The sequence below is a fragment of the Gadus chalcogrammus genome, chromosome 16, assembly GCF_026213295.1.
Source record: "Gadus chalcogrammus isolate NIFS_2021 chromosome 16, NIFS_Gcha_1.0, whole genome shotgun sequence".
NCBI lineage: Eukaryota > Metazoa > Chordata > Actinopteri > Gadiformes > Gadidae > Gadus > Gadus chalcogrammus.
Genome location: NC_079427.1, coordinates 6,657,062 through 6,674,561, shown reverse-complemented (window position 1 = coordinate 6,674,561; position 17,500 = coordinate 6,657,062). Strand labels below are relative to the sequence as shown.

General features: G+C 45.5%; 1 protein-coding gene and 1 pseudogene across 1 annotated transcript in view; one reads left to right on the top strand and one right to left on the bottom strand.

Annotated features, from left to right (window-relative positions):
• The window catches only part of LOC130405313 (uncharacterized), a 131,459-nt pseudogene that overhangs the window by 110,322 nt on the left and 3,637 nt on the right, over positions 1–17,500 (bottom strand).
• Positions 3,475–17,500, top strand: part of LOC130405910 (calcium-binding protein 8-like) — a 16,975-nt gene continuing 2,949 nt past the window's right edge. The window contains exons 1-3 of the mRNA XM_056611219.1: positions 3,475–3,589; positions 11,208–11,351; positions 16,497–16,609. Of these exons, the coding sequence (XP_056467194.1) occupies positions 3,475–3,589; positions 11,208–11,351; positions 16,497–16,609 (372 nt within the window). The remainder of the gene's footprint in view (positions 3,590–11,207; positions 11,352–16,496; positions 16,610–17,500) is intronic.

Sequence of the window (17,500 nt, the reverse complement as noted above, 5' to 3'; positions counted from 1 at the left end):
GAGAGAGAGAGAGAGAGAGAGAGAGAAGGAGAGAGAGAGAGAGAGAGAGAGATAAGTGGAGGGAGGGAGGGAGAGAGGGTGTGGATAGTTTGATGAATGTCTGGGCAGCTTGATAAAGCTTGATAGATAAACAACGAACACAACAAGAAAAGCACAATCTGAGTTGTGGACGTGGAGGACCATCCGCCCCCCCTCCTCCCCCCCTCCTCCCCCCCCTCCTCCCCCCCTCCTCCCCCCAGCAGTCGTTTCAGATAACTTTTTCCTTCCCTGAGACCCTCACTGTTAATTTAGCATTCTGGAAAACTGTTGATTTGACATAAACGTTAACTGAGTATGCATGTGCATCTTACGCAGAGAGCCAACTGCGTGAAACGAATATTTGTCTACGTAACCTTGTTTTAAATCTGTTTAGTTAATGTATTTAAATGAGCATCTACTGAGCATTCCCTCCCGTTCACAGCAACACAAGTAGGAGGACTAAATCTCCCACTTCAGCAGAAAGTGTTGAGGGAGTTCAGTCATAAAGTTGAGATCAACAGTTCAAGCTTCATGAGTCAGCCCCTGATAGCTGCAGCGCTCTGTTCTGCGTTGACCAGCGATTATGTGGAGAGGAGGACTCAGTTTGAATGGGACTCACCTTGGTGCCTCTCTAGGATGTCTGGGTGCCAGTAATTACACCTCCCCCCCCCCCCGCCCCAAAGGAGTGGGGGAGTGTGTTCAGTTCAGACCTCCATACGCTTAATCAGATCTAATGTGGGAGAGAGAGAGAGAGAGAGAGAGAGAGAGAGAGAGAGAGAGAGAGAGAGAGAGAGAGAGAGAGAGAGAGAGAGAGAGAGAGAGAGAGAGAGAGAGAGAGAGAGAGAGAGAGAACGTCCTCATGCCCCCGGGCGAGAGACACCATCATCTCATTGTTTCATTGCACAGATCGGATTCCTGCAGTATTAAACACAGTGAGTCAGAGCCACAGAAAATCATTTGTGTGCTATTCTTCTCTCGATTAGATTCCCCTAGTAACTGGTCCACTGCAGGGGCTGTAAGTGGATGGAATATGATATTGATTAACTCTATCACGCATTTGTGTGTGTGTGTGTGGTCTTGTGTTTGGTTGACATGCTTTGTGTGTGTGTGTGTGTGTGTGTGTGTGTGTGTGTGTGTGTGTGTGTGTGTGTGTGTGTGTGTGTGTGTGTGTGTGTGTGTGTGTGTGTGTGTGTGTGTGTGTGTGTGTGTGATGTTGAACTTGGTGCACGTGTGGTTAGGCTGGTGTGCTTTCTCAATTAATAAGGCTGAAGGTAAGTAACTAACTGTCTCTGAGGTGGTTGAATGAGCTGGTTTTGACGCAGCTTGAATCGCGGCAGTGTTTTTTTTTTGCACTGTGCTCCCGCCTCTGTTCAGAAGCAGACATTTTGAATGTCGCGCTCGCAATCAGATGCGCACAGCTGAAGAGATTGCGACCACCTGGAGAACAAACGGACAAGCATGACATCACCCACTGTCGCCATGGCTACGATGGCACAACATCTCAAGCATACGCACAAACAATCACACACACACACACACAGACACAGACACAGACACACTTCTAAGAACCTTAAATAATGTGACGAAACGTCTCCTGTAGAGAGCACAGAGATTGAAAACATGACAGGATTTCATAACAGCTTACGATCACAAACTGTTGGTCTGCTTTCCCATTGAATAACAAACTCATTTGGAGAACATAACTTCCAGAAATCAATGTATATATTCAACATGGTAGCACATGGAAGTCATGCACATTACATTATGGATTACCACTTAGAAGCCAATTATTGTAATCAATGTGATTAACAGTCTGGTTGCATCAGACACCGAGACAAATTGGCAACAGACCTCACATGGCTGGCTGGCGGATTGGGTCGTGTGACAGGCAATCAGTCGGAAATGAAAACTGACAGCTGTGAGGTGATTGGATAGGTCATGTTTTTTATTTTTAAATACAACATCCTGACACGGTGGATTAGCAAATGTGTCTGCCCTAGGAGCGCTTATCATGGTTAGAGGTTCAGTGATCATCGATAAGACCGAGGAAGCAGATGGCAAGTGTAGATCAGAGAGTTGTGTGAGGTGTACTTTAATAACTTTACAGCGTTATCAACCCTCCCTCACTCCTAGGACTGAGTGTCGTTGGGAAATTGTTCAATACCAGCCGCCGACGGCACTACCTGGATGGCGGGATACATGTCAAATCAATACTCTTGACACATGCTTTGAGTGTAAACACATTTTTCTACAATGAAAAAACAAATAACATGACCATCTCTCCCGCAATACTCCAGGGGATTTGAAATCTTGTCAATAACACCAATGCCCCTACCTGCGTTTCGGTTGCAATATCTAATGAATGCCTTGTTTTCACTGCTTGACTCTTCTGGAAAGCACTGCTTTTCTACAATAAATTAACAAACTTGAAAACCAGCTACCACAAGGTAGGTGTGGGGTGGTGTAGCATCTGTACCAGTTTATATTACAACACGCAACTCACATACAAGATCATCTGGGCATATAATGCCATCTGCTCCTGGGTAGCACTGGCGTGCGGCTTACAAGCTATCGTGTAATCTGTTCATGCACATTATTTGTCATCTGCCAAGAACCAAACATGCTGTACGAACTGTTTGTGTCAGTGTCTATGTATTGATGTATATTACTCAGCCGTACTTTCCCCTTTATATATTTAATAGTATTATGTCCGTGCCATATTCTGTGGACCCATATTCCAGTAGGTATATTGTAGTGTACACAGGATGTAGTATAGGATAACCCTTCTTCCTAATTTGCTGGTTTGTGCCACTTCACTTCAAGAAAGTATAACAAAATGAAACCCAGATTTAATTTGAAAGATTTAGCATAATTCTCTAGTGCTTTAATAGGGTTGCGATCTATGATTATTTTTTAATTATCATCTACTATGTAGATCTGACGTTGGCAAATACTAATTGGTTTCAATAAATAGAAGAACTGTTTGAACAATTTGACTTCAAACGTCATGCAGGACAATAGATGGGGAATAATGGTCTATGGTGAACGACTAAATACTGGCATTCCTCAGGAGAAAGCGTAGTTCCTGAACGACAATTGCTTTGCCCTTGCTAAATGATGGGCATTGTTCGAAACTGGCTACTTCAGTTTTTCCCAAAGATTCAGTTTCTTGAGGAGAACAATTATTCTGTTCCATGCCTGTAGATACTCTGTGTGAGATAATTAATAAGGGGAAGGATTTTGTATGGCCTCCATACCAAAAGTAACTGTGTTTGATCCCAAATGCCCACAGTTGTCCTAAATATCCTTAATGACATGCATCTTAAATTAAAGTTGCTTTGTATAAAAGCATCTGCCAAACAGTAAGCTACAACTCAACAGCTGCATTTGCATTCCTTTTGGTCCAATCTAAGCCCTTTCCTGTTCATTTCCTGTTTCCCGACCAATAGGGAGAAGATGCCATTCCACTCTGTGACGGCAGGGCTGCTCTACAAGGGGAACTACCTGAGCCAGTCGCTGTCGGACACCGACAGTGACGTGTTGGCCAGCATCTCTGTGGAGGAGCTGGGTGGTAAGACATCTTAAAACGTTAAGCCCAAAGCCCACAGAGCCCACATTTTTGTTTCATATTTGAAGCGTGCTACGTTCCGGCTCTGTGTGCTTTGCTCCGTTTAGAAGTGACATGACTTTATTTCTCTTTTTGGTTCACCCTTCAGAATATGAACCAGAATTTGAGCTCCCTGTGCTTTGGGCTTTAGACTCCACCTCTGGTAACTGTGCTCTCTCTGCTTCTGCTATTGCTTATACCGATTGGCTGATTTAACCGTCAGGTTGGAGGGTGATTAGTCATCCACCCACCGTATGTCTGGGGGGGACACTCCCACCCGCGAGGCCACCAGCGGATGGATTTAGAAATCGTTTGTTATGGCGAATCAGCCGCACACCTGGTGCTTAAATATGGGCCCCTTCGAACGACACCATGGCTTTCCTCTGGACAAAATGTGACTCCTCTCTCATAAGGCCAGGGCAAGAAAGACACAGTGAGACTTGACACGTTTTCATCGACTCCGCTTCAAACTCAGACCGCCGTAACCTGACAGCCATTAGTCTTTTCTCTTTTCACGAAAGCGTTGACTTGAGTGTCCACTCTGTCGGCTGTTTGGTAGTCAGTTGGCAGTCCTGTGCGTGTGTGTGTGTGTGTGTGTGTGTGTGTGTGTGTGTGTGTGTGTGTGTGTGTGTGTGTGTGTGTGTGTGTGTGTGTGTGTGTGTGTGTGTGTGTGTGTGTGTGTGTGTGTGTGTGTGTGTGTGTGTGTGTGTGCGTGTGTGCTGGCGTGCGTGCGTGCGTGCGTGCGTGCGTGCGTGCGTGCGTGCGTGCGTGCGTGCGTGTGTGTTTCCCCACACAGATCCCTAAGAACCTCGGTAGGGGTTGGGGGGGGGGGGGCGTGGGCAGTATAGGGTGAACCCAGAGAACGGCTCCTCTAACCCAACGGCACCGTGCCAGTCAGCGCCAGCTCTCCTTGTTCCCTTTGTCCTCGCTTATCTCCGCGCCAGCAGTCACACTCTGCTTCCCGCCGTCCCTTTAGTTATCCAGCCGACCTCAGAGTTATCACCCCCGGCCCTGCTTGATAAAAGCCCCTCTCTCCCAGAGTCGGGAGGGGGGTCTGAGCTCGGACGGAGAGAGCGCCTGCCGTGAGGGGATGTCCCCTTATTAATCCAGCGACGCCACATTAGGCGTCTGGTCGGCAGATTGGAGGCCGGCCGCGCTCACTGTAATAACCCAGCGGCTCTCGTTGCTGGCCGCTCGGCTGTTTTAATATGCATAGGTTTCATGCGGTGATACGTGCCAATTGAATGCGCCGCGAGGCTCATATGAAAGACAATGCGTTTTCCGGCCCAAAGAGGTCTGCTTAAAGTCGGCCGAATCCCATCCGGATTCAGCCGGAACTGTTGGCAGTTTGGATAAACAGAAGAAATTTTTATTCCATTAGGTGCCTTATTACAGCTTGTGTCTTTTGGCGGTCTGAAATCTGTTTAATACTTTTATTTGATCTGCTTTTGATGTGGGGACAGCTGTGCCAAATAAATTTGTTTTGGTTTTTCACGACAGAAAATATGTGAGCAATGTGCTAAGCGGCTCAACCACAGCCTCTTGCAGCGTGATATTTAGGATTTTGACGAGTGGGGGGCATTTATTTCAAGCTCCTCTTAGGATTTAAGAAGCCCAGGAAAGGCAAACTCTTCAAAACATCCACCACACTTTAGGTCATTTTCTATAATCGTAAGCAACAGATCTATTGATCATTCCTTCCAGGACTGCATGTTCAACAGTTTTTTGCCCGACAACAGTATATGAAGCGCTGTAGTTATTTGTTTTAATGGTGTGGAGTTCTGCTGAAACGTAGTGTCTTGTTCAGCCGAACAGAGCCCAGTGTGGACCGTACAGGAAGTAAAACATGAATGGCCCTTACGTCTTGATCACAGCTCTGACAGCGTCGTAATAGTGTCGTTTGGGAAAGCGTATATATAACACAGGACTACTGTTTGACAGTGTTGCTGGAAAGGGACATTGATTTACGAATAAAATCCGGAGCCTCTATACCGACCCTCTGTTATGTTCTTCATTTGCCATGGCACATCATGTGCGAGCAAGTCAGCAATTTTGATTTGTATTCTTTTGTTTTGTCTTTTAAGGAATAAATATATATTCAACATTTGAGTTTATAACAACACCAGATTGTCTCAAGACGGCTCTGTAGGAAAGTTAAGAAACTGGCCGTTTTCCCAGTAAGATGTTGAGCCAGGCTGTGTGGGCGACATATAGCCATACATAAAGAACCTATTTTTCATACATTTAGAACCTATTTTCTCCTACAGTACATATTTACTGTCCTCAGTCCAAAGGTCTTTGAAATGTACTGTATGTATGTCTATACAACCAAATAAACAACACAATGCTAAGATATGCAAGCATATATATCAGTGTTTTTGTTTGACTCCTGCTGTTTAGTGATCATCCTAAACAAACACATCAGGAGACCCAGCCATCTCTCGGGTGTTGTGGTGCTGGTAGTGCGACTGAATCTGTCCTAATCATAAAGATAATACTAGAGAGCTCTAGAGAAGGGGGGGGGGGGGGGGGGGGTTGGCTTGGCTCGTAGTGAATAGCTCGCACACAGAGCACTGCAGGGGGCCTCTGAAGAAACCTCAGTAGAGAACTAACTCTGAGAAACTCCTGCTTGTTAGAAGAACCTTAACGAAGAACTCTGCTATCCTTCTACCCTCCCTTGTTAATTTCTTCTGCTTTTCTATGTGTCTTTTATTAGCTTTTTATCTCTCCATCCTGCCCCCTCTCTCATTCAAATCGTACATTATCTTCTGGGGATAGGTAACTAAATTCTTCCTCATATTCTTAAGCTCCTTCCTAATTGTTTCCCCACTGTCTGCCTCCTCTTGGCTCTATGTGCGGTTTCATGTCAGACTGGATCCTGATTGGTCAATAACATTGGGTGTGCATTTTCAACAATGGACACCGCTGCCATTTTTCAGCCCTAGTTCAATATATAACAAATCCAACATTTACAACAATGTTCACATACAATTATCCTCCAGAAATGTCCTTGCGCACGCTTAAACAATAGCTGATTAAGTTGATAAAACGTTATGGATGAAAGTATGTGATTTGCAATAACGGTTGGTAACTGCGGGTATACAGGAATAAACCACCCTGGGTTGGTTCAATATTGTTCCATATCGGTTACACAGTATACACAAACGCATGTTTTGCATTCTGTATTCAAACAACAACAAAACTTACAATTTGGAGATTTGTGTTTGCCCTAGTTTTTCGATCCCTTCGGTGAACAAACTGAACTTTGATAACAACTTTCCCTCTCGCCCCTATGGTGTTGTGTTGGACTCCAGGGAGCAGTTTGTGTGTGTAGCTTAAGTCACATTCAAACATACAGACGATGAGAGCCTTTGTTCCATTAAAACAGCTCCCAGAGTGATACAGGGACGCACCCTACACTTCCTTTACTCCTGCGAGTGCTCCTAAAGTGTATGAAGAATGACGAGGGATGCATCTTTATAGCTTTGAACTGTGTGTGTGTACGTGAGTGTTGTGCATGTGTGTGTTTGTGCGCCTGAGTGTGATAATCAACGGTTATAACATGCCTTTGTACATTTGTGGTGGCCTTTTTAATGACTCTGTTACATAATGAATATTTGTATTCAAGTGATACAATAACTCAAACTTACTTTCTAAACTTCAACTGTATTTACCTGTGTGTGTGTGTGTGTGTGTGTGTGTGTGTGTGTGTGTGTGTGTGTGTGTGTGTGTGTGTGTGTGTGTGTGTGTGTGTGTGTGTGTGTGTGTGTGTGTGTGTGTGTGTGTGTGTGTGTGTGTGCATGTCTGTGTGTGCATGTCTGTGTGTGTGTGTGCGTGTGTGTGTGTGCGTGTGTGTGTGTGTGCATGTGTGTGTGCGTGTGTGTGTGTGTGCGTGTGTGCGTGTGTGTGTGTGTGTGTGTGTGTGTGTGTGTGTGTGTGTGTGTGTGTGTGTGTGTGTGTGTGTGTGTGTGTGTGCGCGCACCATTCTTTTAGTGTGTATGTGTTTGCATATTTGTCTTTATGTGACATCTATCGTTATCATGTGTGTGTGTGTGTGCAGGTGCGTGTTTTTTTTTAAGTGTGTGTGTTTTTGTGTGTATTCTGCAGCAGAAGCTGAGGGCTTTAGTGAAAGCAGGGGCTGTGGTTAGGGGGGCATTTTCAAGGGCCCGTTGGAAGTTGCTCTGTCGCATGCAGAACCACACACACACACACACATTCCAAACCAATTGTATTTACAACTCAGGACAGCCTTTTAACAATGGGATTCCTGTGATTTATAACAGGCATTTTCTGAAAAGTGACAGTTGAAATTGTTTTTCAACAGAAATATCATGGTTCATTTGTCCAGTGTAAAAGCAGACCAATAAAACGTTTTGAGGATTGTTGTTTTTATTAAATACACTTGAACATACAATGAAGTCGCAGACAAGTAAAAAGCATTCTTCATGAAATACAAGGTAAACCCTAACATAATTATTATATATTTTTTTTACAAATAACACCAAACTAAAGATCTCGGTTTGTAAAATCATCAATAATATGAATAAAGTTTGATATCTTTATTATTAGACAGAAATGAACCACCTGGAGCAATGACTTTAATATCCTTCAAACAGATCTTTTGTGAGTTTAAGGAAAACATTTAAAATGGCCGACCAGGGAAATGGGACAGAGTGTGAACAGGGTGGAAAATAAGAAGTTTATTGGATTTGTCTCTGTGTCTCTGTACCCGCGTGATAAAGACCACCAAACCGTCCCTTTTGTTGCTCTTCGGAGAGAAAGCCATGTATTACATTCACAGTCTCAAATTATTCAGTGTTCAAAAGTGTGCTCATGCATGCCATGCAATCATTGAGGTCTTTTGGAGATGTGAAAAAATACACAAGCTGTCTCTCTCCCTTTTCCTCTTCCTCCCTCTTCTCTCTCTTTCCCTGTCCTCTGCCCTCTCTCTTTCACTCCTTTCCTCTGCTTGTTTTCTATTTCTCTCTGTTCCGCTCCCCCTCATTTCTCTTTCATCCCTCCCTCTCTCTCTCCCTCCCCTCTCCCTCTCTCTGTCCCCTGCCCCCTCAGTTTAATCTCTCCCTCTCTCTCTCTCTCTCTCTCTCTCTCTCTCTCTCTCTCTCTCTCTCTCTCTCTCTCTCTCGCTCTCTCTCCCTCTCTCCCTCCCTCCCTCTCCCTCTTTCTCCCTCCCTCTCCCTCCCTCCCTCTGTTCTGTGCTGGCACATTTATGAAACATGCGTTTATGAGAGCTCATCAGTGGATCCCGCTGACTGGCTTCAGCGGGCACTGGGCTTCACGCGGTGGCGTCGGGGAACCAGTGGTTGCTGACTCAACTGTGTACTTTTTTTGAGAGGCGCGTTGGCGTCGCCATAGTGACAGGGAGCAGACAGGGGAAATGCAATATCAATTTCACTCGCAGTGCGACAGCTCATTGAGCGGGCGCAATGTGGTCAGTAATGTGTTCACACGTCGATTAAATGTATATTTATATATACGTATATATATATATAGTATTCACAAATTCTGTATCGACAGGAGAAACTTTTGGCTGATCTGTTAAGGCTTCATTCATTACTTTGTTGAAATATTTGGCCATTCAGTATTCAGTACAACGTATACATCCATACTCACAGTCAAGCCTATATGCAATATTCAAGTATACTAGAGTATATTCCCATATTCATATAATTAAGAATGAAACATTGCTGAGAAAATGGTTCCATGCAATCAGGCTTGGTTGCTCTCGTCTCCTTTCAGCCAATTATATAGTCTGCAGTCAATCAATCCACATCTCTGCTATGATTGGTCCTTTAGTAATTGCCCCTTGTAACCGTGTATGATGGACAAATGATAAGCTTGGAGATTTACAGAGTTTTCAGAACTCATTTTAAGGGCAGCAGGAGGAGTGGGAACACACACACACACACACACACACACACACACACACACACACACACACACACACACACACACACACACACACACACACACACATTCAACTTTGTATCAACATTCATAGCTTGGCTCTGGTGTGTGTTTGGCCAGAGGCCAGGCTTTATGTGGGCTTGCTTGTTGTGTTCAATCTCTCTGGACTGAGGCACTTTAAAACGTACTATGCCAAGGTAGCATCTATAAACACCTTACACAACACACGCTGTGTTTCAGGTAACGCACTGCCTTTGCATGCCGCAATCTCCATAGCATCTGTTTGGAAATGTATTACCGGTATATAGTTCATATTTATATTAGTAGTATGAGTATACACATTTTAATGCGTGCGTCAGTATAGTCACCAGACCACAGACCACAAACCTGTCTACATCCTGTTGTAGTGCAAGCCATCAAAAACCACTCGAGATAGAAACCGAGTCACTTTGAGTGACTATCACAAAAGCAGAGATTATAGATGAATAGATGGACGGATAATGGAAAGACGATGTGATTGATGATGGATGTATGGATGGATGATATATGGATGGGTGAACAGAGGTGAATGGAAGAGAGCGAGAGTGGCTGTCGAGGGAGAGAGGGAGATTATGAATTGACGACAGGGCTTGATCACGTTAAAGCAGTAGAGCGAGGCCCCAAAATCACATCACACACACTCAGAACCTGTGAGGGGAGGGTGGGGAGCGAGAGGGAGAGAGGGGGATGATGGAAGGAGAGCGGGCGAATGGATGGATGGAGAGGAGAAGACGAGGGGAGAAGGGACAGAGGGAGAGAAAGAGAGGGAGAGGTGGGAGGGAAGTGTGTAAAACGATGATGATGAATGGCAGAGAAAGAGCAACATAGATTAAAAAAAGTTTTGCCGTAAAGCCCAAGGAGAGAGACCCCCCCCCCACAACCCTATCCCTCACCACAGAGGGAGAGAGGAGGCACTGGGAGGCTAGAGAGTAACACAGGTGATATTCTTCTCAGGGCATCACAAGCCTTCAAACCCATCAGGACTTTAACGGGAAGGGAGGGGGAAAGAGAACTATAGAGAGCGATGGATAGGGAGATGAATAGTTTTTGTGAGTGGGGGTTGATGATGAGATACACTTTATGGTTCCCAGAGGGGGAAAGTGGGTTTCACAGCAGCAGAATTACAAGTTGTAAAATAATTCAAAAGAGATTACATTTTGTTATTGTTACATACATTGTCTATGGAAAGAGAGAGGAAGAACCAGGTGAAGGGAGACGGGTGAGGGTAAGAGAGAGAGCTAGAGGGGGGAGAGGGAGAAAGGGTGAGGGTTTATGGGGGTTGTTTGACTGTGACCTTTTATTGATATCTGCTTCTTCTTTACTCTTGTATTTAATGTCTTTGCAAAGAGTAATTTAGTGTTCAGAAAAGCATGATCCAATCGATCATTAAGAGAGCGAGAGAGTAGAAGTGAGAGGGTATTAGAGAGATAGAGAGAGAGAGAGAGAGAGAGAGAGAGAGAGAGAGAGAGAGAGAGAGAGAGAGAGAGAGAGAGAGAGACAAACATACACACAGTTAGAACGATAGAGTATAGGTGAGAGTGTTCAAGAAAGAGAGAGAGATGTTTCCAATGTGTTCCTGTGTGTTCCTGAGCATGTTCCCATGTTGTTTGTTGCGCAGAGATCCGCGAGGCGTTCCGGGTCTTGGACCGGGACGGGAACGGCTTCATCTCCAAGCAGGAGCTGGGCATGGCCATGCGCTCCCTGGGGTACATGCCCAGTGAGGTGGAGCTGGCCATCATCATGCAGAGACTAGATATGGACGGTGAGCACACACACACACACACACACACACACACACACACACACACACACATGCGCGCAAGCACACACATTATATGCATCATTGTATGTCAATTCAATCACATGACAACACACACTCATCCCATATCAACGCACTACTCACTCACTCACTCACTCACTCACTCACTCACTCACTCACTCACTCACTCACTCACTCACTCACTCACTCACTGGCTCACTCACTCACTCACTCACTCACTCACTCACTCACTCACTCACTCACTCACTCACTCACTCACTCACTCACTCACTCACTCACTCACTCACTCACTCACTCACTCACTCACTCACTCACTCTCTCACTCATCACATGCCAAAACAATCACACCCATGCTAAACCAAATGCATCAATACCTATAGTTATACGTGTTTGGTCTGCCTGCCTGAAACACAATACATGACACACACTACGCACCATTAGGTAAACAAACAATCGCTTCTTCCAGAGACATAACCTGACATACATTGAACCATGATTGAAGTATATACACACATAACCACACACACACACAAACACACACACTGTTCTTCCACGCGTGAAAACCATTTCCTGTTTGTATTTTCTAAGATAGTGATGCACGATCATCAACCGGAACGAACGTGAATGCATACATTTCACGCTCGCCTGCACCACGCATGCCGCGCGAAACATCAGTGCACACACGTGTGGCTGTATTCCCCGTTGAGGTGATGATCAAGTGGCCCATGGATGTGTGTGCGCTTCATAGACAGCATGTACCCAGTCAGTCCCCAGAGAGAGTGAAGCCAGAGGGGAAGCTGTGTGATTATGATTATGATCTGCCGATCGGGGGAGAATTGATTCAGAAACACCGTTTCAGTTTCATCATACAGGTAGCTACGCCTCACTCATAGAGGAAAACACAGACTGAGCTGGAGATGAATCCAGACCCGCAGTGAGGAAACATTGCATTACTGGATTCCAGGGGGTCGCAGGTATAAAGCACAAGGTATAAAGTTCGATGTTTTAGATAGAGTTAGATCGAAATGTCGGGTACATACAAGGAGTCCTGCCTAATGACTCGTACCCACGAGCCAACGACCTCATATAAACGAATGTGCTGCGACACCAGTGGCTCCACCAGGCAGGAACCTGGGTCTGGTTCTGGCTTTGATGAACACAGACACCGAGAGCAGTCCATCTCTACCTTATATGATTATACGTTATATGATATGATTTCCTCCTGAGGAATTGTGTTTGGCACAATCCTCGATATGCATTATGTAAATGTGAGGCACTGCGAGAAGGAGAGATGGCTAAAGGCTTTTGGACTTTTCCCAGAGTGACAGGAAGATCTAGTGTTTAATGCAGATCGCCTAGACGGGCACTCTGTTTCACTCCTTAAGTATTTAGGAGTCATTCAGCAGATGCTGTTATCCCATGCAACTTAAAGCACCTTTTAGATGCAAGTCATTATAGGAGCAGGCAGGCGTTAGGGCATCTTGCTCAAGGATACCTATGGGTTAGGCTGTGGACACTGGGGATCGAACCCAGAACCTGTTGGCTGTGAATACCGTTCTCACTGAAGCCTTTCCTTCAGAGGTTCTGGTTCCTGAGCCCCACACCTACTTACTACTTACAAAAGACACCCTGGTGTTTGATTCCGAACGGAACATTTTGATTTTCAGTGTCAAGGTCGCCTTCATACATTTCAGTCCTAAAGGTCTTAAACATTAAATATGACCGACAAGTGATAGACTTCCGTTTTGTTGATATCTTTGTTGAGGTCCGCTGTAGTTCTGGTTCCTTTGTCGGCCCATATACACGTTTATAATGTGCGTCCGGTTTGGCAGTTTTATGTAACATATTATGTCACCTTTGGTTGCACGGATTCCCCAAGCTCCTGCTCCTAGTGAACTAACAACGCGGTCTCCTTCTCTTTCTGACGGCCATTTTAGGCGATTTGTTCTGCATAAACGAATGGAAGCGGGGGAGAGATCTCAGACAAGAGATGAAAGTGAATGCTTTATGTTGCTGTAAATATAAACATTACTGAATATAAAGTAGTACATTCCGCCCAGAAGACTGCAGTCCTCTGTGTTAATGTGAGAGAGAGAGAGAGAGAGAGAGAGAGAGAGAGAGAGAGAGAGAGAGAGAGAGAGAGAGAGAGAGAGAGAGAGAGAGAGAGAGAGAGAGAGAGAGGAGAGAGAGAGAGAGAGAGAGAAGAGAGATGAGAGAGAGAGAGAGGGACTGTAAGTAAGAGAGAGAAGGCAGTGGCGGTGAAGGTCATGAAATGCTAGCAGTAGGAAGAGAAGTAAGAGCTCAAGTGAGAGAGGTGAGAGAAGACGCCTGGCCTTTTAAGATGGGCTAGTAGTCACACTCTCTTAAAGAGCTTGCCAGTCTGGGTGATTCAAAGCATTAAAATCATCTCTCCTTGCTTCCCCGAAAGCCTCTGCTACCAATACCAATATAATTTGTGTAAATTGCTTTGACAGATCGATTCTGCACTTCCATCTTTAGAAATCTTCACTCCAGTTCTACTGGTTTTGATTTAGTTTGTTCGGAGACAAACTCATGATAAATGCTCTTGGGCAGAATTGGCACTATGACAGCCAGGAGAGACGGTTATCATGGTTTACTCACCCGGACCAGTGTTAAGTTCTTCTATAGTCATACATTATCATCAATAGAATATCACTGCGATGCCAAGTCAATCTAGCATGAATAATAGTATGAGGGTCGATACTAATGTATTATCACGTTACCTTTCACATTTCCTTACGGTACGTTACCCGCAAGGCGGATATCGGTGAACGCCTGTGATGTATGAAGGAAAACTAGGAACTTAGCCTTCACTGTAGACAAGGACCAAGCAATCCTGTGCTTTGTTCTAGCAACACCACCAAACATTTTGCTTTGTTTAATAAGGATATTGATTTGTGAATACAAGCCCAGCAATTTTAACAGCTTTAATAATTGATGAAGGGCAGGATATTTATTTGTATTATTTATATACCCTTCAAACATAATGGAATTACATTTTAAAGAAATATAAAGGACAATCGTCAAGGGCCCTGGAGAAGCAGTAAGCAGAGCTGCCCAGGGCGACCTTAAAGCTCCCCTGTCCTCATAACACAGAAAAGGTTTAATAAACAATCAGAATCATTTTATTTCCGCCTTATGGGGGTTGGCAAGGACAGCAAAGAGGCAATTTTTGGTTTCATCAATCGCTCGGAATGGGGTCCAGCCTGTTGCTATGGCGATATTGTTATTATCTATCTCTATGAAGACGGCCGCTGTTCAACTTAGTGAAATTCTTTGTAGGCGGGTTCCTGATCGTAGTCACGTGCACGCTCATGTTCCTCGTGCACGGTGGCTACAAAAAAGGCGAGCGCTGATCAAAAGAGCAGAGCTTCAAAGGGAAGCTTGCCAGCCTAAGCAGCTGAATGGGAAACCAGTTCGAGGGTTGTGACTGTATCTCAGCAAGCAATGCCGTTCAGAACCGATGCCTCCTTTCCGTACATCGATCGCCGGGCGCCTGCAGTGTCCAGGTCTCCGTCCGATCACTGTGAGGAAGATAGGTTATCTGTTGGTTCTTGTCTGTGTGTCGATGTGATAGCCATGGACCTTTGTGTGCCCTTCACGCTCTCTGCTATGCTCTTAATCTAGAGTGAGTGCCTTTGTCTGCTCAATCAGTTGTTGTTATTTTTGCTGTTAGGTTTTTGGAGCAAAGAGTCAATCGATGTTCGTTTAGTTTTTCTGTCCTCCGAGACTGGCTGAGGGTGAAGTGTCCTTGAACTGTTGTCGACGGCTGTAGAATACTTACAAATACAAACGCATCAGAGATCACGTGTTATCTAATCGTTTGTTAAGGTAGGCTAACAAATGTAATAAATCATTCCCCTTTTTGGTTCAACAGTGTTTACACTATATACAGTGAACATTGCACTTACAACCATGGTTAAGAGAAGTCTTCCCAACCTGTAAATAAGACTTTCAAACCATCTCATTCAGAAATCCTGAAATGTGCACAAAAAGCACAAATTAGCATAATGTGTCCTCATTTTGACCCCTAATTAGATATGTGTGTTTGCCACTGCTGCAGGCCCCCCCCCCACCCCTCCCCTCCCCCCCCCCCCCCCCCCCCCTGTGGCCGCAACCCCCAATCTGGAACCACCTTCAGAATAAGAATAGGGATGGGTGTGTTTGGTGAGGAACACCCTGTCCGTTCTTATCGCTCTCCTTCTATCCTCTCCCTGCAATCCATGATCTCCGCACTTTCTCCTGGCCTGGCCTTCACTTACACACGCACACAAACACATCCACACACACACACACACGCACGCACACACCGCACACACGCACACGCACGCACGCACGCACGCACGCACGCACGCCCGCACGCACGCACGCACGCACGCACGCACGCACGCACGCACGCACGCACGCACGCACACACACACACACACACACACAAACACATCAACACACACACACACAACGCACGCACGCGCACGCACGCACGCACGCACGCACGCACGCACGCACACACAGCACGCACAGCACAGCACGCACGCACGCACGCACACACGCACACACGCACACACACACACACACACACACACACACACATGCACGCACAAACCTGCCTGCGCGGCTACACACACACATACTCTCAGGCATTCATCCGCACACGTAACCATACATACACACCGACATGCACAGAGAACTGCATATTCATGTGCAGGGAGGCGATCAATGATAAATTCTGTTGCCACGGTCACCGCCTCCACCAGGTCAGGTGACCGAGGTCTACTCTTTATTTTTCAGGTCACTTTACTGTTAGTGTTGTGGGGGCTCAGGGAATTTCATCATATAGGCTACTTACAATACTTATACTTATATGTATAAAATATAGAAGTTAACTTCTGTATTTAACTATTTAAGTGTTCAATAGTTTAAGTTTAACTGTGTTTTTGTTTTCATTTCAATAAAATATGTCGAAGAATAAGAGTCGTTGGTTTGTCATGTGACATAAAACCACATAACACCACAACGTTAAAAAATAAAGGTATTTCCCATCATTGAATTGTTTTAAAACGGCCCTGATGCTTAGTACTGTGTGAACTGATGTGGTTCCTCCCTCAGGCGACGGCCAGGTGGACTTTGAGGAGTTCATGACCATCCTGGGACCCAAGCTGCTGTCGTCCGAGACCAGAGAGGGATTCCTGGGCAGCACCATAGACACCATCTTCTGGCAGGTAGAAGGCTCCCTGACGGCAACCCTCCCTCTTCTCATGCTCAAATCTGCTGTGTCTTTGGTTGAGTTTTAACATTTTCGTCGACATCACCGTCGTTTATCGACCTTATGGTGATGTGTTTTGAACAACAACACCTACGGAGATGTGTAGTTGTACCTCAGAGTCAGATTAGATGTCTGTAATTCTCACACACATTGTGTGGAACAGCTATTGGAATTGGGATTGGAATGCGTGCGTGTGTGCGTGCGTGTGTGCGTGCGTGTGTGCGTGCGTGCGTGTTGACCCGAGTGCTCGCCTGCATGAGAGAGAGACAGATCCAGGTGAGCATTTCCGAGGGGTTGTATTGTCCTCGTGTAAAGACGTAAGGGTGAGGAGCAGAGATCACTTTTCACGGTTGGTTATGAAACATTACATCTCCCCTGTAAACGCGTGTCCCATGACCTGCTGAGGTTTGTGTGTTCCTCCCACGGCTCTAGTTCCAAGAATCACTTTCACCTGTCAAGATGGCTTCTGGGCAGCTGCGCCAGGAGAGAGTGTTCATTCACTGGCTTTATTTTGATTTGGCTTCGGTTGTGCTGTTTGTTTTTTATTGTGTCTTTGTTCCTTGGCGTTGGTCGGATGGTTTTGCCGTCTATGTGGGGGATTGTTTTGGTTGCGGCCCGCCTCACTTACAACTGTCAGTGAGGTGTTTACAGGTCTGTTGAGTTGTGTACATTTGGGCATGCGATACTGAGAGAGAGAGAGGAGAGAGAGAATGAGAGAGAGAGAGAGAGGAGAGAGAGAGAGAGAGATGAGAGAGAGAGGAGAGAGGAGAGAGAGAGAGAGAGAGAGAGAGAGAGAGGAGGCGGGAGGAGGGAGAGAGAGAGAGCGGGTTGAGGGAGAGGAAGAGAG